Source organism: Lepus europaeus, chromosome 19 (genome assembly GCF_033115175.1).
Source record: "Lepus europaeus isolate LE1 chromosome 19, mLepTim1.pri, whole genome shotgun sequence".
Taxonomy (NCBI): Eukaryota; Metazoa; Chordata; class Mammalia; order Lagomorpha; family Leporidae; genus Lepus; species Lepus europaeus.
The window spans coordinates 6,329,016-6,354,685 of NC_084845.1; the positions used below are offsets into that span (position 1 = coordinate 6,329,016).

A 25,670-nucleotide genomic window follows, 5' to 3' on the forward strand; every position below is an offset into this window, starting at 1 on the left:
CGCACGTCACGTCACTGTCATCTCACGTCCCAGGGAGGAAGAGGCACCACACCCCACAGACAGTCACTGGGTCTCAGAGGGCACCCCCGGGCAGGGAAGGGCCAGCGAGGATATGGGTCTGGAGGTCTCCGGGGTGGACGACGGTGGGCGAGAAGCTCTGGAACTGCACGGAGGTCTTGTTGCCGTAGAACAGGTACATGCGGCCTGTGGCGGGGGAGGCGCGGGCTGCATCCAGGGTCCTCCGCCCCCCCCCACCCTCGGCCCCCTGGACGCACCCAGGTTCTGCCGGAACTCGGACTTGACTCCGATCTGCAGCAGCTGGTTCTCAAACAGGACCCCGTTGTTCTTGCACACGAACCTGGGGGGCGGGGCGGGGCGCTCAGCTGGGCCCTGGCTGGGGCTCCCCACCTGTGCCTGCCCCCTCGCCCATCTTTCCCGGGGCTCACTTATTCAGCAGTTCGTCGGCTTCCGGGATGGGAGGGCCGATGTCCTCAGGACCTGGGCTGGAGGCGGGGAGGAGTGAGCGGGGCAGGGGCTTGGCAACCAGGGTCCACACACCCAGACTCCCCAAGAGCCCCACTCGCAGGATCAAACCAGCGGTTGCCTCTAATGCGAATGGGGCGCTGGCAGGTGCTCCCAAAGGAAGACCCCACACTCCAGCTTCCTCCAAGTCTACCTCTGCCGTTCATCAAGAACCCCCTTGATGAGGGCCCCAGGTCCCCTGACCCCCACTGGGGACCCCAGCGTTTGCCCCCCACCCCCTGAGGCCACCCCTTACTCAGCAGCTGGAGCTGGGTCAGCCAGCAAGGCCATGGGGCTCTCAGGGGCAGGCGGCTCCAGCTCGCTGGGCCATCCAATCCCAGAGCAGACAAGAGAAGACAGGCGTGGCAGGCAGCCAATCCCAGAGAGGCAGCGAGGGGAGCCAGAGAAAGAGAAGGAGAGGGAGAGGAGGGAAGAAGAGAAGGAAGAAGAGCAGGCTGAGAAAGGTGGGGGCAGGGGCAGGGCGGCCACAGCCAGGGCAGGGTGGAGGGGAGGAGAGGAGCGGGCGGAGGTGTGGAGGGGCTGGGTGGGTGGGGGGGTACCTGAGGAAGGCCTCCTCGGGGGTGGGCCCTAGGCTGGGCTGGGCGGGGCCATCGGAGAAGACGTCCACCAGGAGGCTCCCTGCCCCTGCAGGTGCCGGGGGTGCCGCTGGGGGAGGGGCTGCCCGCAGCCCCAGGAGGTCCGCAGAGGGCGAGGGCGTGGACTGCAGGGAGTGAGGGAGTGGGGTGAAGGTGAGGAAGGGCGCTGAGCCCGCCCCGCCCCGCCCAGCCGCTGGGACTCACCACGGCGCTGGGGGTGGGCTCCACGCCGCCATTGATGTCGCTGCCGCTGGGGTCCCTCCGGCCGTCCTCCAGGGCGCTGCCGGCCCCAGGCCCTTTCTTGCGCTTCAGCTTGGCCAAGATGGACGACTCCCGCTCGGGGAAGGGCGGCATCTCCTCCAGCACCGTGGCCTGTGGGGCGCACAGGTCAGGGGGAGGCTGGCTCTGTCCTCGGGGGGCAGGGCGGGCAGGGGCCGGGCTCTGACCAGGACGTCGGTGCTGGCCACGGAGCTGAGGGTGAGGTACTCGACCGCGCGCTGCTGCAGCTCCACGTCGGCGTTGCGCAGCTGGGCGCCGGCCTGCAGCACGCCCTGGATGGTGGCCTTGGTCTCGGGGAAGAGGTTGATGAACTTGATGTAGGTGGACAGCAGCAGGGCCCGCGTGGCCACGCTGCACAGGTGGAACTTGGAGTGCAGCAGGGAGAACTGCACAGGGGGGCTGCGGGGCGGGGGCGGGGTCAGCCACGCGCAGGGCACGGCCCCTGCCCCAGAAACCCCCCAGGAGGCCACAGAGCCTGAGGGGCTGACGCTCACTCCCAGAGGACGCCAGGGCCCCGCACCCTCGGAAGAGCAGGCGGCGCCTCACCTGGAGCGGGGGTCCCCAGCGATCAGGTTCCCGAACTCCCCGAGGATGTAGCCGCCGACTTTCACCATGTTCTCATGACAGGCTGGGGCCTGCAGCGCCTGCGGGGGGCAAGAACGAGGGTGTTGGCGCGGGCCAGGTCCCTACCTTGTATGCACAGCGGGACCCTCACGACTGCCACCGTGGGACCACACAGAGGGACGCGCTGACTCAGTGCACACGGGTGTCGGGGTGGCTCTGGGCCCCCGTTCCTGGGTAGAAGGACGGGTAGACCGCACAGATCAGGGGTTGGCACCCCCACACGGCTCTCCACGTCCGCACTCTGTGGACTCCTCCCGGCAGGCCGCACCGCCAAGCCCCAGTGCCCCACTGCCTGTCCCACCACAGGCTCAGGTGAGCAACGCTGACCTCGAAGACGGTCTTGGCGGCGTAGCCCTGGACGTCGTCACGGTTGGTGACGATCTGCAGCACGCGGTACCACACCTCCTCGCTCACGTAGTCGCCCGCGATGCGGATCAGGTTCAGGATGGTGTCCACGTACCAGCTGTAGTCCACGGCGTACTTCTCGGCCAGGATGGCCACCTTCAGCACCTGAGACAGGAGGTGGGCACGGCACAGCGTGGGCACACAGCGCTGGCCAGCGCCCATCACCTGCACGGCGCACAACACTGCCCCCCCCCCCCCCCGAGACTGGGAGAGAGGCCCACAGACCGGGAGTCCAGGCCCAGCCCTCCTCCCGCAGACCGGGAGTCCAGGCCCAGCCCTCCTCCCGCAGACCGGGAGTCCAGGCCCAGCCCTCCTCCCGCAGACCGGGAGTCCAGGCCCCAGCCCTCCTCCCTCAGACCGGGAGTCCAGGCCCCAGCCTCCTCCCGCAGACCGGGAGTCCAGGCCCAGCCCTCCTCCCGCAGACTGGGAGTCCCGGGACTGACGATCTCCTCGCGGATGGCGTAGTCGGCCGTCTCCAGGTAGCGCAGCATCTCAGACACGATCTGCTTGGCGTTGCTGCGGTCACACATGGCGTAGAGGAGGTCGGCCGCCCGCTGCCGCACGCTGACGTCCCGCTCCGTCTGGGGGGACAGCAGGCCTGGGCTGGGTCTAGGCTCCCTCCTGCCCTGGGCCTGGCCCCGGCAGCTCTTGGGGGTGGGGGCCCAGGACAGGCCGGCGAGGCCGCACCTTGAGGGCGTTGATGACCGTGTCGATGTGCGTCTTGACGGCCTCGTGGGAGAACTCGGAGCTGGCCAGCGTGCACATGCTCTCCAGGGCCAGGTAGCGCAGGTTGGTCTCGCGGTGCTGCAGGAACTGCCCCAGCTGGTTGCAAGCCCGAACCAGGAGGTTGGGCTCACTGCGGGCACCGGGAGAGAAATGGAGACCGGGCGTGAGTGGGCGGAGGACTCCGGCTGGTGCTCACTCATCTGTCAGCCCCAGGGCCCACAGCTCAACTGCTGTCCACCCGCGCGTCCAGTTTCTGATCCGCCTGGTGACACCCAGGCCACTGAGCCCGAACAGAGACACGAGCAGTGGCGCCACCCAGCAGGCCAGCAGGCTCCGCCCTCCCCTCTGCCGGGGCACCTGTCGTAGTGGATGATGAGGCTGATGGTCTCGAAGAGGATGGCGTTCTTGGCGTTGGAGTGCTGCACCTTCTTGGACTTGGGCGGCTCCTGGGCCTTGTTGAGCACGGTCTCCAGGCATTCCACCAGCCGCCCCTTCACGGCCGCGTCCTCTGGGGAGACCGAGGGTGTGCCTGGGCTGAGCTGCTGGCCCGTGCGGCCCTCCCACCTGGGGGACAGCCCTGCCATGGCTCCTGTCTTTCCTGGGGAGGGCACAGGCCGCGGAGGACCCACAGGAGCCCTGCAGGCCCCAGGCCACGCTCTCCGCCCCCTCGGCCTCTGCTGGGGCCCAGCCTAGCAGGGAGGAGAGAAGGCGCTGCTGACAGAGGATGTCTGCAGACCTGGGGTCACCCTGGGGGCCTCAGTTTCCCCTCCTGCGGGCTGAGGCTCCTCAGGTTTCTCCATGTTTAGGACACCCCTCAGCTCAGGCTCCCCGGGGAGGAAGCGTGCCCCGTGCGTCACTCGCCATCCAGGCCCTGTGTGGGGCACACCACTGGGGCAGGGCCTTCAGCGGGGACACAGCTCCGCCCAGGATGCTCCAGGGCACGCCCACCGCTCCACCTGCGAGGTGCCATCTGGACCGCGGGCCCCCCCAGCGCAAAACCCTCTTAAAGTGACACGGACGTCAGCCAGTCAACGCGAGGGCCGAGACAGGGCTGTGGCAGCGTTAACGCTGCTGGTTCCTGGGGTCCCTCCAGGTTAGCAGTGGTCTTAGGAGACCCGGGGGGAGGGGAGGGGGTGTGCACCTGTGATTCACTGCCTGAGGGGGCTGGGGGCAGACACCGGTGCAAGGAGTCCGGAAGAAGGGGCCTGGTGCCTGCTCTACTCCTCTTAAGGGACCTTTCTGTTTGTTTAAAATGCTAGTTGAAAGGCAGAGAGACAGACAGGACAGGTCTCCCATCCGCTGGTTCATTCCCCAAATGTCCACAGTAGCTGGGGCTGGGCCAGGCCGAAGCCAGGAGCCTGGAGCTCCTCGCAGGTCTCCCACGCGGGTGGCGGGGGCTCCAGCAGTGGAGCCCCCACTGCTGCCTCCCAGAATGCACTGGCAGGAAGAGGAACCAAGTTATCTTTATGTCTAAAAATTTTCATTATAAACACCGGTGCAAAAGCTAATGGGCAGGGGGTATGTGGGGGGCGGCACTGTGGCATAGTGGGTAAAGCCACTGCCTGTGGCACCAGAATCCCCATATGGGCGCTGGTTCGAGTCCTGGCTGCTCCGCTTCCGATCCAGCTCTCTGCTGTGGCCTGGGAAAGCAGTGGAGGATGACCCAAGTCCTTGGGCCCCTGAGCCCACGTGGGAGACCCGGAAGAGGCTCCCGGCTCCTGGCCTCAGCCTGGCCCAGCTTTGGACGTTTTGATCGTTTGCGGAAGGAACCAGCGGATGGAAGATTGCTCTCTTGCTATAACTCTGCCTTTGAAATAAATCTTTTTTTAAAGATTGATTTATTTATTTGAAAGTCAGAGTTACACAGAGAGAGAGAGGTCTTCCATCTGATGGTTCACTCCCCAGTTGGCTGTAATGGCCGGGGCTGCACCAATCCAAAGCCAGGAGCCAGGAGCTTCTTCCGGGTGCAGGGGCCCAAGCACTTGGGCCATCTTCCACTGCTTTCCCAGGCCACAGCAGAGAGCTGGATCAGAAGTGGAGCAGTTGGGTCTCGAACCAGCATCCATATGGGATGCTGGACTACAGGCAGCAGCTTTATCCACTACACCACAGCGCCAGCCCCTCAAATAAATAAATCATAAAAAAAAAAAAAGAAAAAAGAAAAAAGCTAGTCAGGGAATAAAGGAGGCTGTCATTCCAGAGGACAGGGCATCTGTAAGAAGTAACTTGGGGCCGGCGCGCCGCCTGCAGTGCTGGTGGCCTATGTGGGTGCCGGTTTGAGTCCCAGCTTCTCCACTTCCGAGCTGGCTCTCTGCCGTGGCCTGGGACAGCAGTAGAAGATGGCTGAAGTCCTTGGGCCCCTACAACCACGTGGGAGGCCTGGAAGAAGCTGCTGGCTCCTGGCTTTGGATCAGCTCAGCTCCAGCCATCGCAGCCATTTGGGGAGTGAACCAGCAGATGGAAGACATCTCTCTCTCTCTGTGTGCTTCTCTGTAACTCTGCCACTCAAATAAATAAATCTTTAATAAATATTTCAAGGTAAGACACGTATCTGTGATTTACTCCTAAGTACTGGAGGGAAGAATCCGCCAGCGGCATCTGTGGCCAGTGGGGAGCGCGGGCCGCGGGCTCGCCCTCCTTGTCTGGATTCTGGGAACAAGATTCCCGGGAAATAAACAGGAGCAGCCCCATGGCCTGGCTGCAAGGCCACATGGGCTGTGCCCACACGAGAGGTGCTGCCTGGGCCCACGGCGGAAGTGAGGCCACACAGCACCTGCACGGCTCCACGGCTGGGAGGGGCCTCTCAGGTCCCCGAGCTCCGGAGTGTTACAGGGGGACGCCCAGGCAGACACGCGTGCAGACGTGTGCACACACACACACTTGCACACGCCGTTGGCAGGGGAGACCCAGTGCCACACACGAGAAGCAACGGCTTTGTCAGCAGGCGCCGTGTGCTGTGTCCCAGCGCTCGGTGCCGTGCTACTGCACGGTGGGACAGCCGGAGCCCAGGCCCGGCCCAGCCGCAGGGAGGGGTGCTGAGCAGATCCCAGGACCGGGCTCGGCCAGGAACGGCTGCGCCAGGAACAGCGCCGTGGGCCCGAGCCTCAGCTCTGTGGGGAGGGGCGGATGCCTAAGCACAGGGCCTGGCTTGCTGTGGGAACTTCGCTGCCGCCTGTCCTGCCTGGGGGCCGGGAGGAAGCCCCTCATGGACAGGCCCCACCTCAAACAGCACGGCCTGGAGCCGCCCACTGACCAGCGGGCCGGCCTGGCCACGATGCTCGCTCCCGGCCCTGGCCTCTGGGTCGCCACCCTCACTATGGGGCTGGGGCGGGAGCCCAGGCGGCCGGGCCCAGCTCTCTGCCTGCTTCTTGGTGCAGACTGAGGTCAGCACCGCCTGCCCCTCCCCACGCCGCGGGTACCAGCCTGGCTCAACAGGAATCCTGATCAACAGCTGAGACCCCAGCAGCGTGAGCACCCCAGGGTACCTGGCGGGGGGTAGCACTGCAGCAGCCGCAGGAGCTTCACCGAGAGCCAGGGTGCCGGGACGAAGTAGTAGGTGTAGTCCTGGAGGTCGGTGGAGGCCGAGGAGACGATCTGCGGTGAGAAGGCGCGAGGAGTGGGCAGGGGCCCCCGGGGGTGTGGGCGAGAGACGGGCTGGGCGAGCCGGGCTGAGGGTCCCCGAGAGGGTGGAGCTGGGCCTGGGCCTGCAAGTGGCTGGTTTTCCAGTGCGGCTGCAGGCGGGAGGCACAGCTCCAAGCCCAGGCCCACTCCTCGTGATGGACGGGGCCTTCCTGAGAGCCCCTGGCCCCGGCTCCCTGGAGGCAGGAATCAGGCCCCTGGGCCTGACGCTGGATGGGACGGAGCAGGATTTAGGGACCCACTGAAACACCAAAAGCTCTCGGGGACTTCCCTCTGCTCACAGCGAATTCCTCCTCAACCGGGAAAACCCTTCCTCTGTGCGCCCCGTGACGGCACTGCCCTGCCCACCAGTGTGTCCACGCCCCCGGCCGGGGAGCGATCAGGGTGAGGGCTGGAGGCGCTGGGGTGTTCCGTCCACCTGCTCCACCTGCCCCAAACACAGCTGTGTGCTCCACCCTCCGTGAAGGGAGCGCCTCCCCCAGGAAGCCTTCTGGGACTCCCGGCTGGGCTCCCGTGCCTCCGGCCACCACAGCACACGGCCCTGAGTGTGGCCCCTGACCGAGTCCCCTGCCCTCTCGGCCTGCCCAGGGCCACACAGCCAGGAAGCGGCTGCGGGGGAGGGCAGCAGAGCGGCGCCGGGACGGCACGTACCCGGCTCAGGCGCGACACAGCCAGGGAGACGCACGTCTTGAAGTCGTCGGGGTTCTTCTTGCAGAGACAGGTGATGAGGCTGACAGCGGCTGTGACCACGCCCTGCAGGGGGCAGACAACACCTGAGGGCAGGGCCGGGCTGTGACCACGCCCTGCAGGGGGCAGACAACACCTGAGGGCAGGGCCGGGCTGTGACCACGCCCTGCAGGGGGCAGACAACACCTGAGGGCAGGGCGGGGGGGGGGGGGCGCGTGACCACGCCCTGCAGGGGGCAGACAACACCTGAGGGCTGGGGTCCCTGCTGTGGGGCCGGGGAAGCTCCAGGTGGCAGAAGCGTCTCAAATCCTGAGGGGCTGGTGGGGGGGTGACAAGGGGCTGGGAACGGGGCCGCTGGGCAGCCTGGTGGGGTCACGGGTGGCGGCGGGCTTTCTGGAGCAGGGCAGCTGGCGGGGGGGCTCACCATGTGCTGGTCGTTGAGCAGGTGCACCACGCGGGCCGTCCACTCGCCCATGGGCACCAGGTCAGGCGAGGCCTTGTAGAGCCGCAGCAGGCACAGGGCCGCGCTCTGCTTCACGCTGTCCATGCTGTCCCTGCGGCCACACAGCGCGGGTGTGGGCCGTCAGTGCCGCCCCGCTCCGCATGGCTCCCTGGAGGGCTGCAGTGTGGCCCGACCCCACCTGGCGCTGCCCTTGATGGGTCGCCAGGCGTGTCCTGTGCCCTTGCGAACAGGGCAGTGGCCTGTCTGGTGCGGTGGCCGGTCCTGCTGGAGCGCGCGTTCACAGAGCACGCTCAGCAGAGGCTGCCGGGCTCCGTGCCGGGAAGCCAAGGGGGCGAGGAGAGCACAGAGCCTGGCGACGGCGAGGCCGTTTTGGACCAGACGGTCAGTGTTGCGCCTTGTGGGCCCCAGGGAGGACTCCGCCCCCACCAGGGTGAGCGGGGCGCGGAGGAGCCCGTGGCACTGACAGCAAACGCCCCCGCCTGGAGCCTCCCACCCGCCCGGCACTGCCAGAGGCCCCGAGGTTTCATCTGCACAACAAACCCAGACCACGGGGCCTCCACTGCTCACTGCCCCCACCCCAGTCCCCGCACCCCGGATCCGAGCGCCTGCTTCTGACCCAGCTGGGGGCCCGGGAGGCAGCAAACAACGGCCCCGGGACTTGCATCCCTGCACCGACCTGGGAGCCCTGGACTGAGCTCCAGGCACTTGGTGCAGGCCTGGCTGTTGCAGACATTTGGGGAGTGAAGCAGTGGATGGAAGATCTATTTGTCTATGTCTCTGCCTTAGTATTGTTTTTAAGACCTATTTATTTGAAGGGCAGAGTTATATATATATATATATATATATATATATATATAGAGAGAGAGAGAGAGAGAGAGAGAGAGAGAGAGAGAGAGAGATCTTCTTTCTGCTGGTTCACTCTCCGAATGGCCACAACAGTGAGGGCTGGGCCACGCCCAGGTCAGGAGCCAGGAGCTCCATCCAGGTCTCCCACACGGGAAGCAGGGCCCAAGCATGTGGGCCATCCTCCACTGCTTTCCCAGGCCTCTCTCTGCCTTTTACATAAAGATACACTGCTCCAAAGTGTCCACTGTGAAAAAAGTACGAATTAATTCCAAAAATGTTTGCACCAAAACAAACTTACCTTTTAATCCCATTTTTCTATGAACTCTGTCACTCTGCCTTTCAAATAAACAATAGATCGTAAAGGAAAACAACTGTGGTGGGCTGCATGACAGCTGCCAAGGTGCCAGCATCCTAAGCCCCAGAGCTGGGCGTCTGGTCCCTTACTTCCCGAGGGGCTTTGCAGACCGGGACTGGGTTAAGGGTCAGGGCTGGGGGACGGCCCTGGCCTCCAGGTGCGTCCGAGGGCGTCAGCGGATCCTTCAAGGGGAAGGAGGGCAGAGCAGAGGGAGAGGACGTGAGGATGGACGGAGGTCAGACGAGACGCTATGCTGAGGATGGCCCAGGAGCCGAGGCGTGCAGCTGCCTGGGGCAGCAGGGAGAGGCGTGGGGGGGGGGTGCGCAGGCTCTCCTCCGGGAAGGAACCAACCCTGCCACACCCACAGAGGCTGCCACTTGTGGGGACCTGCTGTGGCTACACCGTTAGCAGGTGCCCGGCACCTGGGAGGGAAGCGCCACAGGCGGTGCTGGTGCACGGAACAGTGGTTGTCACACAAGCACCAGGGTTCCCAGCACGGGGTGGGAGGCTGTGCGAGAAGGCGCCTGGGGGCTCGGGGTCAGACACAGCTGCAGGAAGCGTGGAGGAGGGGGTGCGGCTTGGGTTTTGGGGACAGCCACTGACCCTCTCGGGCCAAGAGTTCCTTGTCGGGGAAGTGAGGCCCTCGCGCGGTCTGGAGATGAAGACCCGAGATGCTGTGTGGGGAAGGACCCCACAGACCCAAAGGGCACGGGGAGAGCCCGGGTGGAGGCCCGCACGCGCCGAAGCCTGGCGGGAGACGGGATACAGCCACTTCCTGCCACCTGCCGGGCAGCTCCTGGGGAGGCGAGGGCCACGGGGCCAGGCTGTGTGGCCTCCGCAGGTGGACACAGGGGCAAGCCCTCGGCAGAGTTCCCGCCCCTCTGGGGAGGTTCCCACTGTGTGTGGCATGACTGAGGCCGGTGGCTTCACGCCTGGGGGGACCTCACTGCCAGAGGTCACCAGGTTAGAAGTGGAAGCCAGCAAATCCTGTCTGAAGTCAAGGCCTGCTTAACGCTGGTATTTTTGGCATCGCCACACCTCCAGGGCCCGCCCTCCGGGCCAAGCTGCGCTCTAAGCACTTCTGCGCATTAACTCACTTAATCCTGCCACAGCCCTCGAGGGGGCGGATCCTCGTGGCCACCACTCAGGAGGGGGCACAGGAGCTATCGCCAGGGTCAAGGGGAGCAGAGGCTGGGGCGCTACTCGGGGGAAGTTCAAAGCCGAGTAACACAGGCATGCACAGCAGGGTATAAAAGAATGAAAACCAGGGAATTCTGGGAGGGAGACGGGGAAGAGCCCGAGGATGGGACGCGGAAGGAGAAGAAAATGCGGCGATGCCGCGAGACCCAGCGAGGCCCCAGGCCTGCATCCAAGCAATCGCACACACTAACGGCCACCTTGTCCCTACCAGTGAAGAGGAGCTTCCTGAAGAAGGCACGAAGACAACGTGGTCAGTGCACACACGGAGCAGGAGACGTGGGGCCAGAGCAGCTGCCCAGGGGCCGCCTGCTGGGCCCGCCCCCCAGGAGAGCGCCCGGAACAGGCAGACCAGGACAGGACGTGGGGGTGGGGGCAGCTGCTAAGGGGTGTGGGGGTCTCCCTGTGGGGTTATGGACAGCGGTGGCGGCTGCGCTTCATGGATGTACTAAGCCGTCTCCCCGAGCCAAAGCTGACGGTCTGTCCTGACCACACAGAAGGTGCAGGCAGCGCCGGCAGGGACCCACCGCCCCCTCCTCCACCAGCGCTCGGGGCCTTTCCTGCTCGCGTTCTCCTTCACCGAGCAATGGCATTCAGTGCACGGCCTTTTAGTTTTACTTATTCAAGAAGCAGAGAGGCAGAGACGGACCCAGAGACACTGCCCTGCGGTGTCTACACCAGCAGGACGCCGGAGTCAGGGGCCAGGGCAGAGAGGCAGAGACGGACCCAGAGACACTGCCCTGCGGTGTCTACACCAGCAGGACGCCGGAGTCAGGGGCCAGGGCAGAGAGGCAGAGACGGACCCAGAGACACTGCCCTGCGGTGTCTACACCAGCAGGACGCCGGAGTCAGGGGCCAGGGCAGAGAGGCAGAGACGGACCCAGAGACACTGCCCTGCGGTGTCTACACCAGCAGGACGCCGGAGTCAGGGGCCAGCTTTGGGGGAAACCCTGGCACTCGTACGAGGCCCGGTAACCACCAGGCGAATGCCCACCGCATCCCACCAGTGCCCAGCAGGTGCACTGGTGCCCGCCGGGCGCGCCGTGATGTGGGCTTCGGCTAAGTCAGAGAGCTCATGGAGAGCTATGCCGATTCTTCCAGGTAATGCTGAAATGTTAAAATGAATTTCACCTGTGACAGTAACCAGTGCCTCCTAATGTGCCCACTAGGAAGGGAAATACAAGACGCCCTACAAAGTTCACAGGAAAATGGAACGAAGCTGTGTTTTGGTGCAAAACATTTTTGCAGGCCTGGTGCGGTGTGGGCAGGTTAAGCCTCCTCCGAGGGTCCTCCTGTTCCACTCCCCAGCTGCCCGCCACGTCTGGGGCTGGGCCAGGCTGACAACACAAGCCTTGACTCAATCCAGCTCTCGGTGTCGGCTCTGGGACCACGTAATGAAGCCGCCATCTCCTGCCCGTCAGGGTGCGCGCGCCACCAGGAAGCCGGGTCTGCAGCTGCGTAGCCAGGACTTGAACCAGGCACTCCCATGTGGAAGCTGGGCTTCCCAGGGACCAATGACGCAGCACACGCTCACCCTAGGGCTGCATTCCATATAACATACATGCACGCACACACACACACGATCTATTCACTGGGGCTGGCACGTGGTGCGCTGGGTGAGCCACCGCCTGCGATGCCGGCCTCCCACTTTGGCTCTGGTTGACCCCGAGTGGCTCTGCTTCTGATCCAGCTGCCTGCTAATACACCTACGAAGACGGCCCAGTCTCTGGGCCCTGCACCCACCGGGAGACCCAGGTGGAGTTCTGGGCTCCGTGCAGGGACCCACGTGGCTGGGCCATCACGTGCTGCCTCGGCAGATGTAGTAGCAAGGGGCTGGATCGGAAGCAAAGTCGCTGGGACACAAACGGGCACTCTAATACGGGATGGTGGCGCCCCGGCCGCGGCTTACCCCACAGCGCCGCGACCCCCCGTCGCGTTACATTTTGGTTGGACGGTGCCGGTCTCCCTCCCTCTGGCCCTGCCCCTCTGCAGTCCAGCCGCCCACTTGTCACCCCCACTCAGACGTCAGACCCACCCTGACCCGGTTCTTCCCACCCTCTGCCTTTCACAGCACACCCATCACCCGTCTGTCTGCCGGCTGAACCCCGGGCCACCTCCCTCAGGGCTACTTCCCTGCAGCAGCCCTGGTGAGAGCCACCGGGAGCCCTGCGGGTGCCCACGAGGCCTCACTGGCCTCACCAGCCTCGCCCTCCACCCTCGCCTCCCCACTGCCTGATCTGCTTACGGTGTCAGGGCTGCCCGAATCTAGGACCAGCTTCTTGACCAGTTTCTCATCAAACAGGGCCTGTAACACATTTGTCCCTTTCTCCCTTTCTAGAACTCCAAACAGCATGTTCGACCTTCTCTGTCTTACAATATTCTCAGCCTCTTTCGAAAATCACCCATCTCAGGGTGGGCTGGGTGTCTGGCCTAGCAGCTAAGACACCTGCCCCCGGGGCCTTGTGGCGCATGGGTTAAGGCGCGAGCATTTCTTATGGGTGCTGGTTTGAGTCCCAGCTGCTCCATTTCTGATCCAACTCTGCTAATGGCCTGGGAAAGCAGCAGAAGATGGCCCGAGTATTCGGGTCCCCATCACTGACATCGGAGACACATGAAACTCCAGGACCCTGGCTTTTTTTTTTTTTTTTTTTTTTTTTTTTGACAGGTAGAGTTATAGACAGTGAGAAAGACAGAGAGAAAGGTCTTCCTTCCATTGGTTCACCCCCCCAAATGGCTGCTATGGCCAGCGCTGGGCCGATCCAAAGCCAGGAGCCAGGAGCTTCCTCCTGGTCTCCCATGGGGTGCAGGTGCCCAAGCACTTGGGCCATCCTCCACTGCCTTCCCGGGCCATAGCAGAGAGCTGGCCTGGAAGAGGGGCAACTGGGATAGAATCCGGCGCCCCAACTGGGGCTAGAACCCGGTGTGCCAGCGCCGCAAGGTGGAGGATTAGCCTATTAAGCCACGGCGCCGGCCAATAAATAAATCTTTAAAATAAAATTTAAGGGGCCAGTGCTGTGACACAGAAGATTAAGCCTCTGCCTGCAGTGCCGGCATCCCATAAGGGCACCAGTTCAAGTCCTGGCTGCTCCACTTCTGATCCAGCTCCCCGCTAATGTGCCTGGGAAAGCAGTGGAAGATGGCCTAAGTCCTTGGACTCCTGCACCCACGCAGGAGACCCAGAAGACGCTCCTGGCTCCTGGCTTTGGTCTGGCCCAGCCCCAGATGTTGCGGCCATTTGGGGAGTGAACCAGCAGATGGGAGACCTCTCTTTCCCTCTCTTTCTCTCCTTCTCTCTCTGTATCTCTTTCAAATAAATACATTTTTTAAAAAATAAATTCATTCAATTAAAAAGACACCCACACCCCACTTCAGAGTGCCTGGGCTCAATGCAGGCCGCAGCTCCTTATTCCGGCTTCCTGCCAACGCAGACGTGGGGAAGCAGTGCTGCTGGCTCAAGTGACGGGGTGTCCGCTGCCTTAGCCGGAGACCTGGGCTGTTCCCTGCTTCCTGGATGGGGTCTGGCAGGGCGGGGCCCGCTGGCACGGGCAGCCTTCTCTGTCAACCTCGCTCTCAAGTGAGCATTTGAAAAAAAAAAAACCCCGTTTCTCTGGGCTTCACTGTGACCACCTTGTGCAGCTCCACTGCCTGTTCACTGATGCGGCCTCGGCTGTGTCCGCGCGGCTGGGAGAGCCGACCGCCTGGCCAGCGCGGAGGGCGGCAGGTTCGCTCACGGCCGGCAGGGCCGGCTTTCCTTGCAGGAGCGCCAGTTTCTGTCTCGCTGCTCCGCTTCTGCCCCTGCCCCCTGCTGTGGCCCGGGAAAGCAGTGGGTGAAGGCCCCAGCGCTTGGCCCTGCTCCCGCTGGGCAACCGGGACGGCTGCTGACTTCAGCCTGCGCAGCCCTGTCTGCTGCAGCCATCTGGGGGTGAGCCCAGCAGACAGAACATTCTCTCTCCATCACTGCCATGCAAATGAGTAAAATAAATCTTCAAGAAAAAAATTAAGCAGATTACTTATTTTCTTATTTCATTTTCTATTTGTTTTCCAAATCTGTTCATTTTCTGTGTTTAAATCATTGTTGTTCCTTATTTACTTGCTTTACATGCTGTATGACAAGCCCAATCCCCATGCTATTTTCATTCTGCTAGCGCTCCTCATGGTGCCGCCTTCTTTTCTTTTCTTTTTTTTTTTTAATATCCATTTATTTGAAAGGCAGTGAGACAGAGATCTCCCATCTACTGGTTCACGCCCCAAATGGGTGCAACAGCTAGGGCTGGGCCAGGCCAAAGCCAGGAGCTCCATCTGGGTCTCCCACGTGGGTGGCAGGGCCCCAAGGACCCGGGCCATCATCTGCTGCTTCCCCAGATGCATTAACAGACAGCTGGATCGTAAACGGAGCAGCTGGGACTCGAACTGGCGCCCAACTGGGATGCCGCTGCTGCAGGCATGGGCTTAACCCACTGGGCCACAGCGCCGCCCACCTCATGGTGTCCTGTGTCCCATGTTTAGTGATTTCTTTTTCTTCTTCTTCTTCTTCTTCTTTTTTTTTTTTTTAAGATTTATTTATTTATTTGACAGGCAGAGTTACAGAGAGGCAGAGGCAGAGAGAGAGAGAGAGGTCTTCCATCTGCTGGCTCACTCCCCAGATGGCCACAGTGACCTGAGCTGCGCTGATCTGAAGCCAGGAGCCAGGAGCTTCCCCTGGGTCTCCCACAGAGGTACGGGGCCCATCTCTGCACAGCAGAGAGCTGGATGGGAAGTGGAGCAGCCAGGACTGGAACCGGCGCCCGTGTGGGATGCCAGCATGCAGGCGGCGGCTGCACCCGCTACACCACAGCGCCGGCCCTGACAGTGACTGACTGAGGCTCTTCACGTAACCTAAGACTTGTGCTTGTCTCCGTTGGGCACCGGGTTCCACCAGCTTGCATCACCTTCCAGATGGGCTTGGGGGTTCTGGGCCACCCAGAAGCTCCACAGGCTGAAAGCCAGCCGAGGCTGCTCCGCATCAAGGTTCCAGACGGGCACCTTTGCTTCTCACCCCAGGGCGCTATTTCTAGGTCACCCTCCTTTTGAAGGGCAGCTGTCAACAGGTACGAGCTTTGTGTTCTGTTCCCAGGGGCTGTGGACCCCAAAACCAAGAGCCCAGTTTACCCAGCTCAGCAGCAAAGGCTTTCGAAGCAGAACCCAGCCCCGGATGCCAGGCTTGGCCGGCTCCCAGTCTGCGTGCTCAGGGCCCACTCAAGTCCACGTTCTTTCTTCTTTAACCCAACATCGACAGCTGGATTTCAGCTAAATCTCAATCAGTCTCTTGTATCGCAAGAAACAGAGTTCTCCTTAGCCCACCCAGGCTGAGCCACCTTTAGAAAGACACAAAACTGATTCTGACTTCTCTCTGCCAACCGCGCCCCAGTCACCGCCCACTTCTGCCCACGCGGTCACCTCCCACCTCTGCCCATCCCAGTCACCTCCCACCTCTGCCCACGCGGTCACCGCCCACCTCTGCCCACATGGTCACCTCCCACCTCTGTCCACACGGTCACCGCCCACCTCTGCCCACATGGTCACCTCCCACCTCTGTCCACACGGTCACCGCCCACCTCTGTCCACACGGTCACCGCCCACCTCTGCCCACCCCAGTCACCTCCCACCTCAGGCCGACCCACACCACCCTACTCCTGTGTGCGGTGCACTCCCTATAAACACCTGTGGAAAGCTTTGCCGCCCTCATGGTCTCTGCACTTGCTGATGCTTTCCCCTGGGGCGTCATTTATTTATTTATTTTCAAGATTTATGGGAGGGGCTGGCATCCTGGTTCAGCTGCTGCCTACCACGCAGACATCCTACGTGAGTCCCGGCTGCTCCACTTCCGATCCAGCTCCCTGTTAAAGCGCCTGGGACAGCAGTAGAAGATGGCCAAGTCCTTGGGCCCCCGCACCCACGAGACTGGGAAGAAGCTCCTGGCTCCTGGCTTCAGCGTGGCCAAGTCCCAGCCACGGCATCCATCTGGGGAGTGAACCAGCAGATGGAAGATCCCTCCCCGTCTCTCAGTAACTGCTATTTACTTATTTGAAAGGCAGAGTTACACAGAGAGAGGAGAGGCAGAGAAAGGTCTTCCATCCTCTGATTCACTCCCCAATTGGCTGAAATGGCCGGAGCTGGGCCACGCCGAAGCCAGGAGCCAGGAGCTTCCTCTGGGCCTCCCACGCAGGTGCAGGGGCCCAAGCACCTGAGCCATGGTCTGCTGTTCCACAGGGGCGTCGGCAGGACGCTGGATCCGACGCAGAGGTGCGCGTGAGCTCAGGCGCTCTGACGGGGGAGGCGGCCTCGGCCCCCGGCCACACGCCTGCTCCAGGACACCATGAATGCAACGTCTCGGGACGACTACGCTTGCCCCAGAGCGTCCACCACGGTCTGCCCTCTTCTTGCCTCCCCTCGACGTCAGTTCCTCGGGGAGGGCACACGGGGAAGGGCGGCCTGGGACTCGTGGCCTCGGGTCAATCCCGTGGGCTGGCCCAGGCTGACCCCACGCCCTTAGCCCAGGTCTCAGCCTGCGGCCACTTCCTCAGGAAGCCCTCCGTGATTCCCCGGCTGCTCAGGAGCCCCAGGGCCCCACAGCCCAACTCTGGGAGGAGAAGTGGACCTGCGACTTGTCCATCACCGGTCACCCGCGCCCTGGGCTGGGTGCTGGGAAGGCACCGCCCATGTCCCCTTCCTGTTACGGTGACGTCGGCAGCCGTTGGGACGCAGCAGACACACCGCAGGTGCTCCCTTAAACACCCTTGAGCAGACAGAGGACACAGGAGCTGGGGACGGCGGGCACCCGGGGAGCACCACCAGGGACCTCAAGGCTTCCATCCCCTACACTGGATTCCCAAGGGCTGCTGGGATGCTGCCGTGCACCGCCCAGGCCGCCTGCTGAGACGGCTGAGAAGCCCTGGGGCAGCCGCCGCTGAGGTCCCACCCCAGCCCCGGTGCAGTCCCGGCTGAGAGACGCCTCGCCGGAGCTCCCACCTGCCCCACCGCCCCCGGGCCCAGCGCCTCACCCGGCCACCAGGATGCGGGGGATGTCGGCAGCGAAGGCCTCACCCATCTCTCGGCTGCCCACGTTGGCGATGCAGTGCAGGGCCAGGCACATGAAGGTGGGGTTGCGACTGGCCAGGTCGTTCTTGATGGCGTTGTTGATGAGCCGGATCAGCTCCGAGTTCGAGTTCACCAGCACGGAGATGAACAGGTAACCCTGGGGGAGGGGAGGCAGGCCACGGGGAGTCCGTGGCTAAGTGGTCCCAGACCCAGCCCTCTGACCCTGGAGTCTGTACTTCCAGCCCCTCCCTCAGACCCAGGGGCCCAGCCCCAGCCTCCTCCCTCAGACCCAGGGGTCCAGCCCAGCCCTCCTCCCTCAGACCCAGGGGTCCAGCCCAGCCCTCCTCCCTCAGACCCAGGGGTCCAGCCCAGCCCTCCTCCCTCAGACCCAGGGTCCAGCCCCAGCCCTCCTCCCTCAGACCCAGGGGTCCAGCCCAGCCCTCCTCCCTCAGACCCAGGGGTCCAGCCCAGCCCTCCTCCCTCAGACCCAGGGGTCCAGCCCAGCCCTCCTCCCTCAGACCCAGGGGCCCAGCCCCAGCCCTCCTCCCTCAGACCCAGGGGTCCAGCCCCTCCTCCCTCAGACCCAGAGCCCAGGCCCCAGCCCTCCTCCCTCAGACCCAGGGGTCCAGCCCCAGCCCCTCCTCCCTCAGACCCAGGGGCCCAGCCCCAGCCCCTCCTCCCTCAGACCCAGGGGTCCAGCCCCAGCTCTCCTCCCTCAGACCCAAGGGTCCAGCCCCAGCCCTCCTCCCTCAGACCCAGGGGTCCAGCCCAGCCCTCCTCCCTCAGACCCAGAGGTCCAGCCCCAGCCTCCTCCCTCAGACCCAGGGGTCCAGGCCCAGCCTCCTCCCTCAGACCCAGGGGTCCAGGCCCAGCCTCCTCCCTCAGACCCAGGGGTCCAGCCCCAGCCTCCTCCCTCAGACCCAGGGGCCCAGGTCCCCCGCCCCTCCTCTCACACCAGCCCCTGCTCCCCACACGTACTATCTGCTTCTCTGTGTACTTGTTGGAGCTAAGCAGGTTCACAGCCTCCATGTGCCCGAAGTCGATGTCGTGGCCCAGCAGGAAGATGAAGAGCAGCTTGCACACGTACTTTTTCTTACTGTAGCCATCCAAGGCCTTGTCCCCTGTGGCAGAGCCAGCGGTACGGAACCATCACACAGACAAGTCCTGGGGACCCCGCCCCTCCCCCCAGCACCCAGGCATCTGGGCCCCGGCCCACCTTTGAACTTGGAGCGAATGTTGGCCAGTTCCTTGTTGATCCTTTTAATCTCTGCCTCCTTGCTCTTACCTGGGGAGGAGAGAAGGCAGGGTGGGTGGTAGGGGCCCAAGCCCCCACCTCCCCAGACACGGCCCCCCCCCCCCCCCGCCGGAAGGGCAGCCTCCCCATCCCGGACCCCATCTCTCGCAGGGGCCTAGGGAGAGGGGAGGACGGCGGCTCACTCATCCACAGCCCAGAGAAGCCGGTTCCCGGCTGGGCTAGCCCTGGCCTCCTCCCACCACGTCCTCCTGGGAGCTCTCCTGCTGGCCGCCAGCCCTGGCCTGGCCCTCAGTGGCCACAATAAACCTGCAGCTGCCGCACGACCCACCACCCAGGCACCAGGTCAGAGCCCGCTCTCCCCTCCTCCCTGTCCACCTGGGCCTCCCACCTGGCGCAGCTCTACGCCGCCTCCCAGCGCCTCCCTGACCCGTGTGCCCCAGGGCTCGACACCACACCCCGACGACACGGTGGCTGGGTCTTGGCCACCCCCGCTGCTTGCCGTGTCCCCCTCGAGCCTGCTAGGTCCACTCATGCCACACTTCACCACCTCGCCCCCAGGGACTCTGGCGCACTCAGCTCCTCCACACGCAGCCGCGTCCTCGTCCCCCAGTAAAGCTGTTGCCTCGCCCCCCCCCCCCCCAGCTTCAGGATGCACCCCCAGCAGATCCAAGGTGAGCACCCTGCCCACACCACCCAGATCAACCCAGCCGCCCGGCCCCTTCCTGGCCCCGTGCACTGGGCTCTCAGGACGCCAGCTGGGGAGACCACCCCCGCCCACTGAGCCCCCTGGCCCTGCAGTGGGCCCGGCCTCTCCCCCTCCACCTGGGAATACTCTCGGCTCCTCCCTGCCCGGGCCCTGGCCTGTGCTGAGCCCTCTTCGCGGGGCCACTTCCCCTGTGGTCTTCCCGCAGGCCCCGTCACCTCCTCCAAGAGGCCTGTCCTGCCCCCCTCTCTGAGGACAATTCCTTATTATTCTGCTTGGAGAAGTTTTTAAAAGCTCTCCTCCATCCATTTCTTTTTTTCATATTTTTAACAAAGATTTATTCATCTATTTGAAAGGCAGAGTTACAGAAAGAGATCTTCCATCAGCTGGTTCTCTCCCCAAAGGGCCGGGGCTGGGTCAGGAACCTGGAACTCCATCTCGGTCTCCCCTGTGGGTGGCAGGGGCCCAAGCACTTCGGACATCTTCGACTGCTTTCCCAGGTCATAGCAGAGAGCTGGATGGGAAGTGGAGCAGCCGGGACTTGAACCGGCGCCCGCATGGGATGACAGCACCGCAGGCGGCAGATTTACCCGCTGCTCCACAGCGTCGGCCCGATCGATCCATTCACGCTGCGTAATTACTGTTTCTCTCTCTCTGTCTCGGCTCCCGCCCAGTGCACACGTCAGGCAGTAGCTCCTCAAACAGTGCCCGGCATACAGCAGGTGCTCTTTCAATGTCTGGCTGTCTAATGGGCAGCGGCCTGCCGTGGCCCACATCTATGCCAACCACATCCTTCAGCCCACAGCCAGGTGCGGGGGTGCACTTCCTGAACGAATGAATGAGCGAGCAGGCACAACCCTGCCTCACCCCAACTCCCACAAGCCTCACTCCTGGTGTCACCTCCTCCAGGAAGTCCCTCTGAGCAGGGCTCCGGGGTCACAGGGAGTCCTGGAGGCACACTGTCAGCCGGGCGGCTCCCGAGGCCCGAGACATGGCCGCTCACGCTGAGCAGGGCTGCAGGCAGCAAGGACAGCGGGCGTCGGGGAGAGACGCAAACGTCGCGTTCGGCCTTCAAACACGGGACCGGCGCTGCGGTGACGGGTTAAACCGCCGCCTGTAGTCCAGCATCCCGCGTGGGCACTGGTTCGAGTCCCAGCTGCTCCACATCCGATCCAGCTCCTTGCTATGGCCTGGGAAAGTGGTGGAGGACAGCTCAAGTGCTTGGAGCCCCTGCACTCACATGAGAGACCCGGAAGAAGCGTCTGACTCCAGCCCGGCCTAGCTCCAGCCACTGCGGGCATTTGGGGAGTGAACCAGTGGAGAGACGATGGATTAATCTCTCTCTCTCTCTAACTTAGCCTTTCAAAAAAATAAATACACCTTTAAAAAAAAAAAGCAGCTTTCAAATACTGAGTACACGCACCAGAACTGGGTCACACAAACAACAAACACACTATTAAAACTAACTCTGCCCGGGGTGGGCATTTAGCCTCGCTCTCGACACCTCCTTCCCACGCTGGAGCCCCTGGGGTCAGGCTGCGCAGACCACGGAGACAGGGCTGACGGCTCCCTGACTGGGTCCCTGCCGCCCACGTACAGCCGTGGCCTGACCTCTGGCCCAGGCCTGCCTATCAGCCATCTGGGGAGTGAAGCAGTGGATGGAAGCGCCCTCTCTCTCTCTGCCTCTGCCTCTGTGTCTCTGCCGTTCAAATAAATACAAATAAATATTTCCAAAGAATCTTGCCTGTTTCTACTTAAAAACTGTGGCTACGGGGGAGGGGAGAGTTCACGTTCCCGGGTGGCTCTCACAGTATCTCCCACGGGGGCGCTGTGCTGGCCCTACTCGGGGCTCCCATGCCGCCTGAGGCCCACACCAGAGCCGACGTGGCCACGTGGGTCTCCCTGCCGCCCGCAGCAGACCCAGAGGCCCGGGGGCAGGGCCGGGCTGTGCCCCTTCTCGGGGGAGCAGTCTAGGCACGCAGGAGGGGTGTGGAAGGAGGAGGGGACGGCTGTGCAGCTCTGTCGCCTCAGGGGCCGTCTGAGCCCTGTAATGTATTACGGAGGCCGCAGGGCCAGGCCCGGGGTCTAGGCAAGCCGGGCACTTCTGATCTGCCTCCTAGGACCTGGCCCAGTGAGGGCCAGGCAGCGAGCCCTGGCAGCCACCCCACGAGACGTACAGACACGGAGGCTGTGAGGCACTGCCCAGGGCCTGGGGCCAGGCAGGCAGAGCGAGGACATCTGAGGAGGGCCTTGAAAGACGAGAGCACCACAGTGCACCGGGAGGCCAGCATGTGGGGGCGGGGCCAGGGCGGGGACACAGACCCACGCCGCCCCGAGCAGGACCACACAGCTCCAAGGGCTCGCGTGGAAATGCCGCTGGAGGACATCGTGACCGGACCGTGGGCGCGGAGTAGCTACTGAGACGGGGCCACCCGGACAGGTATCCACATAGCAGTTCCAGCCGAGGCCACAGCCCACCCTTGACTTCAACCTCTGGAGGGGCCAGCGCTGTGGCATAGTGGGTAAAACCTCCACCTCCACTGGCGGCATCTCGTATGGGCGCTGGTTTGAGATCTGGCTGCTCCACTGCCAATCCAGCTCTCTGCTGTGGCCTGAGAAAGCAGAAGAAGATGGCCCAAGTGCTTGGGCCCCTGCACCCGCGTGGGAGACCTGGAGGAAGCTCCTGGCTCCTGGCTTCAGATCGGCCCAGCTCTGGCTATTACGGCCATTTGGGGAGTGAACCAGCAGATGGAAGACCTCTCTCTCTGCCTCTCTGTAACTCTGCCTTTCAAATAAATAAATACATATTTTAAAATAATAAATTAATTCAAAAAATAAAAAAATTTACAGCATGTATTATAAAAAATGGTAAATTTCAAAATAATTTTGCACCAAAATAGTCTTTTAATTCCATTCGTCCATGAACTTTTATTTAAAAAGCATTTATTTATTCTGTTTGAAAGGCAGGGTCACAGAGAGGCAGAGAGAGAGAGAGATCTTCCATCTACTGGTTCACTCCCCAAATGGTCGCAACAGCTGGAGCTGGGCTGATCTGAAGCCAGGAGCCAGGAGCTTCTTCCGGGTCTCCCACACAGGTGCAGGGGCCCAAGCACTCAGGTCATCCTCCACTGCTTTCCTAGGCGCGTGAGCAGGGAGCTGGATAGGAAATGGAGCAGCCGGGACTGGAACAGTGCCCATCCTGGATGCTGGCGCCGCAGGCAGCCGCTTAACCCACTGAGCCACAGCGCCAGCCCCTCTTCCATGAGCTTGTAAGCACCCTCATGTACATATTGATATACTGAGAGACGCACTAAAACACACTGCGAAGGTTTTTACAGTGCATATTAACTACACAGAAGATAGCATCTAACAGACACGGACAAGAGAGCATTCAGGGTATCTGTGTGCATGTTCTTTGAGCAGTCTTCCATTTTAAAAATTCTTGAAGAATATACGCCGTGGCTCACTTGGTTATCCTCCGCCTGCGGCACCAGCATCCCATGTGGGCACCGGGTTCTAGTCCCGGTTGCCCCTCTTCCAGGCCAGCTCTCTGCTGTGGCCCGGGAGGCCAGTGGAGGATGGCCCAGGTGTTTGGGCCCTGCACCCACAAGGGAGACCAGGGAGAGGCACCTGGCTCCTGGCTTCGGATTCGCGTAGCACCAGCCGTAGCGGCCATTTGTGGGGTGAACCAACGGGAGGAAGACCTTTCTCTCTGTCTCTCTCACTGTCTATAACTCTACCTGCCCCCCCCCCCCAAAAAAAAAAAACTATCTATTAGGAGCCGACTGTGACAGACGGGGAGACGGGGCTGATGGATGCTGTGCCCCTTCTCAGGGCCACCAAGCAAGGGGAAGGAGCTCAGGGTCCCAGGAGGCACAGGGCAGGATTTTTCTGGACCAGGCTCTGGGATGTCGCCTCTGCCTGGCTCTCAGGAAGCACAGTGGGGCCGGGCAGCTCTGGTCAGGCCCGAGCACTCGGCTCCTGGGAGGTGAGGCTGAAATGGACCGCACAGAAACCAGGCAGGTGCGCTCTGGAGCGGGGCACCAGTTCGTGCAAAGGCCCGGGGGCAGGAGAACCGGGGGGGGGGGGGTGGGGGCTGAGAAGCTCCAGGAGTTCCATGCGACCAGAGATGCAGTCAGGAAGGGGGGGGGGAGGCGGGGGGGGGCCACGAAGCCTCTCCTGGGTTTTCAGGGTGCCTGGGAGCCACCGGAGGTGCAGGTTCTGCTTCTGCGGGGGTTACTGCGGGGGCGCGGTGCAGGGTTTCTGGCTGGGGGACGGTGCCGTCCCTGGGAGCAGAGGTTCAGCCACGGCACTTGGGCCGCCGGGTGGGTCTGGAGCCATCGCCACAGGCGTCTGACACACCTGTCCCTGCTGAGCGTGTGGTACGGGCACTGCCCTGCAGCTCGGGGCGAGACGCTCCTGAGCCTGGCCGTCCACGGATGTCCGTCTGCCAGGACTCGAGCTCGTGCCCCCCCAGTCCTGACAGCCCTGAGCCCTCAGAAAGGGCCCTGGGACACCTCCTGGGTGACCCCGAACGTGCAGCCACGACCATCCTGGGCCTGACACACACCGGCCCCCAGCCTACAGCTGCACCCACTGGCCCTGTGGCAGGTGCAATCGAGGGGCTGCGTCTCTCATTCCGTTTTAGTAAACTTCAGTTGGAGACTGGTCCTTGGGCTGGGCGCTGCATGCAGCTCGTGAGGCCGGCGTCCGGTATCGGAGCGCCTGGCTCCGCCCCCCGACCCCACTGCCGATCCAGCTTCCTCTTACAGCGCGTCCTGGAGGCAGCGGTGGGGGACGACTCCAGCACCTGGGCTCCTGCCACCTACCAGGGGCTCTGGGGTCTCGGCGTTGGCCCGGCCTCGCCCAGGCTGTAGCAGGCATTTGGAAAATGACCAGCAGAGGGGAGATTCTCTCTCTCAAAGAAAATGGAAGAGTTGCTTTGGAAGGCGGCTGGGTACTCTGTACTTTTTCAGCCCTGTATTCTCTGAAATCTCCATCCAGAGCAAGTCGTCCTCCCGAGACTGCGGCCTGCAAACTGCAATGCTCCCGGGGCCGAGGAGGCGGGAGTCCCAGCCGCTCCACTTCCGATCCAGCTCCCTGCTAATGCACCTGGGAAGGCAGTAGGAGACGGCCCCAGTGCCTGGGCCCCTGCACCCGCGTGGGAGACCCGATGGAGCTCCTGACTCCTGGGTTCAGCCTGGCCCAGCCATGGCCGTTGCAGCCGTTTGAGGAGTGAACCAGCGGATGGAAGACCTCTGCCTCTCCCTCTCCCACTCTCCCTTTCACAACAAGAAAATCTCAAAAAATAAAGTGCACACACACAGGATTTTGTATGGAAAAGGAACACAAACCATCATTAATACATTTTAAGCTACTGACGACAAGCGCCAATACTGTGGCACAGCAGGTGAAGCTGCTGCCTGTGACGCCGGCATCCCACATGGGCGCTGGTTCAAGTCCCGGCTGCTCCACTTCCGCTCCAGCACCCTGCTGTGGCCTGGGAAAGCAGCAGAAGATGACCCAAGTGCTTGGGCCCCTGCCACCCACGTGGGAGACCTGGATGAAGCTCCTGGCTCCTGGCTTCTGATCGGCCCAGCCCTGGCTGTTGTGGCCATCTGGGGAGTGAACCAGCGGGTGGAAGACCTCTCTCTCTCTCTGCGTAACTCTACATTTCAAATAAAATAAATAAATAAACCTTCTTGAAAAAATACTGACTACACGGTGAAATGATATCTGGACACGCTGGAGTAAAGGACACATCGACGCTGACCTCACTGGCCGCTTGGCTTTCGTAAGATGTCAAAGAAACGGAAACTTGGCTACAGCCGAGTGCTGAAAACACGTCACCCCGGCCAGGCCGAGTGACCCCGCTGACCGGCGCCCTGAGGGCAGGCCGATGACCCCGCTGACCGGCGCCCTGAGGGCAGGGGTGGCCATGTCACTGCTGTCACCCCGGCCAGGCCGAGTGACCCCGCTGACCGGCGCCCTGAGGGCAGGCCGAGTGACCCCGCTGACCGGCGCCCTGAGGGCAGGGGTGGCCATGTCACTGCTGTCACCCCGGCCAGGCCGAGTGACCCCGCTGACCGGCGCCCTGAGGGCAGGCCGATGACCCCGCTGACCGGCGCCCTGAGGGCAGGGGTGGCCATGTCACTGCTGTCACCCCGGCCAGGCCGAGTGACCCCGCTGACCGGCGCCCTGAGGGCAGGCCGATGACCCCGCTGACCGGCGCCCTGAGGGCAGGGGTGGCCATGTCACTGCTGTCACCCCGGCCAGGCCGAGTGACCCCGCTGACC

General features: G+C 62.9%; 1 protein-coding gene across 1 annotated transcript in view; it reads right to left on the bottom strand.

Annotated features, from left to right (window-relative positions):
- Positions 1 to 25,670, bottom strand: part of AP2A1 (adaptor related protein complex 2 subunit alpha 1) — a 31,413-nt gene that overhangs the window by 1,840 nt on the left and 3,903 nt on the right. The window contains exons 2-18 of the mRNA XM_062177658.1: positions 18,633 to 18,701; positions 18,395 to 18,537; positions 17,380 to 17,573; positions 7,903 to 8,032; positions 7,443 to 7,544; positions 6,638 to 6,746; positions 3,510 to 3,660; positions 3,114 to 3,282; positions 2,870 to 3,007; positions 2,349 to 2,531; positions 1,944 to 2,041; positions 1,565 to 1,796; positions 1,323 to 1,490; positions 1,083 to 1,243; positions 447 to 503; positions 276 to 358; positions 114 to 204 (exon numbers count right to left, since the gene is read on the bottom strand). Of these exons, the coding sequence (XP_062033642.1) occupies positions 114 to 204; positions 276 to 358; positions 447 to 503; positions 1,083 to 1,243; positions 1,323 to 1,490; positions 1,565 to 1,796; positions 1,944 to 2,041; positions 2,349 to 2,531; positions 2,870 to 3,007; positions 3,114 to 3,282; positions 3,510 to 3,660; positions 6,638 to 6,746; positions 7,443 to 7,544; positions 7,903 to 8,032; positions 17,380 to 17,573; positions 18,395 to 18,537; positions 18,633 to 18,701 (2,278 nt within the window). The remainder of the gene's footprint in view (positions 1 to 113; positions 205 to 275; positions 359 to 446; positions 504 to 1,082; positions 1,244 to 1,322; positions 1,491 to 1,564; positions 1,797 to 1,943; positions 2,042 to 2,348; positions 2,532 to 2,869; positions 3,008 to 3,113; positions 3,283 to 3,509; positions 3,661 to 6,637; positions 6,747 to 7,442; positions 7,545 to 7,902; positions 8,033 to 17,379; positions 17,574 to 18,394; positions 18,538 to 18,632; positions 18,702 to 25,670) is intronic.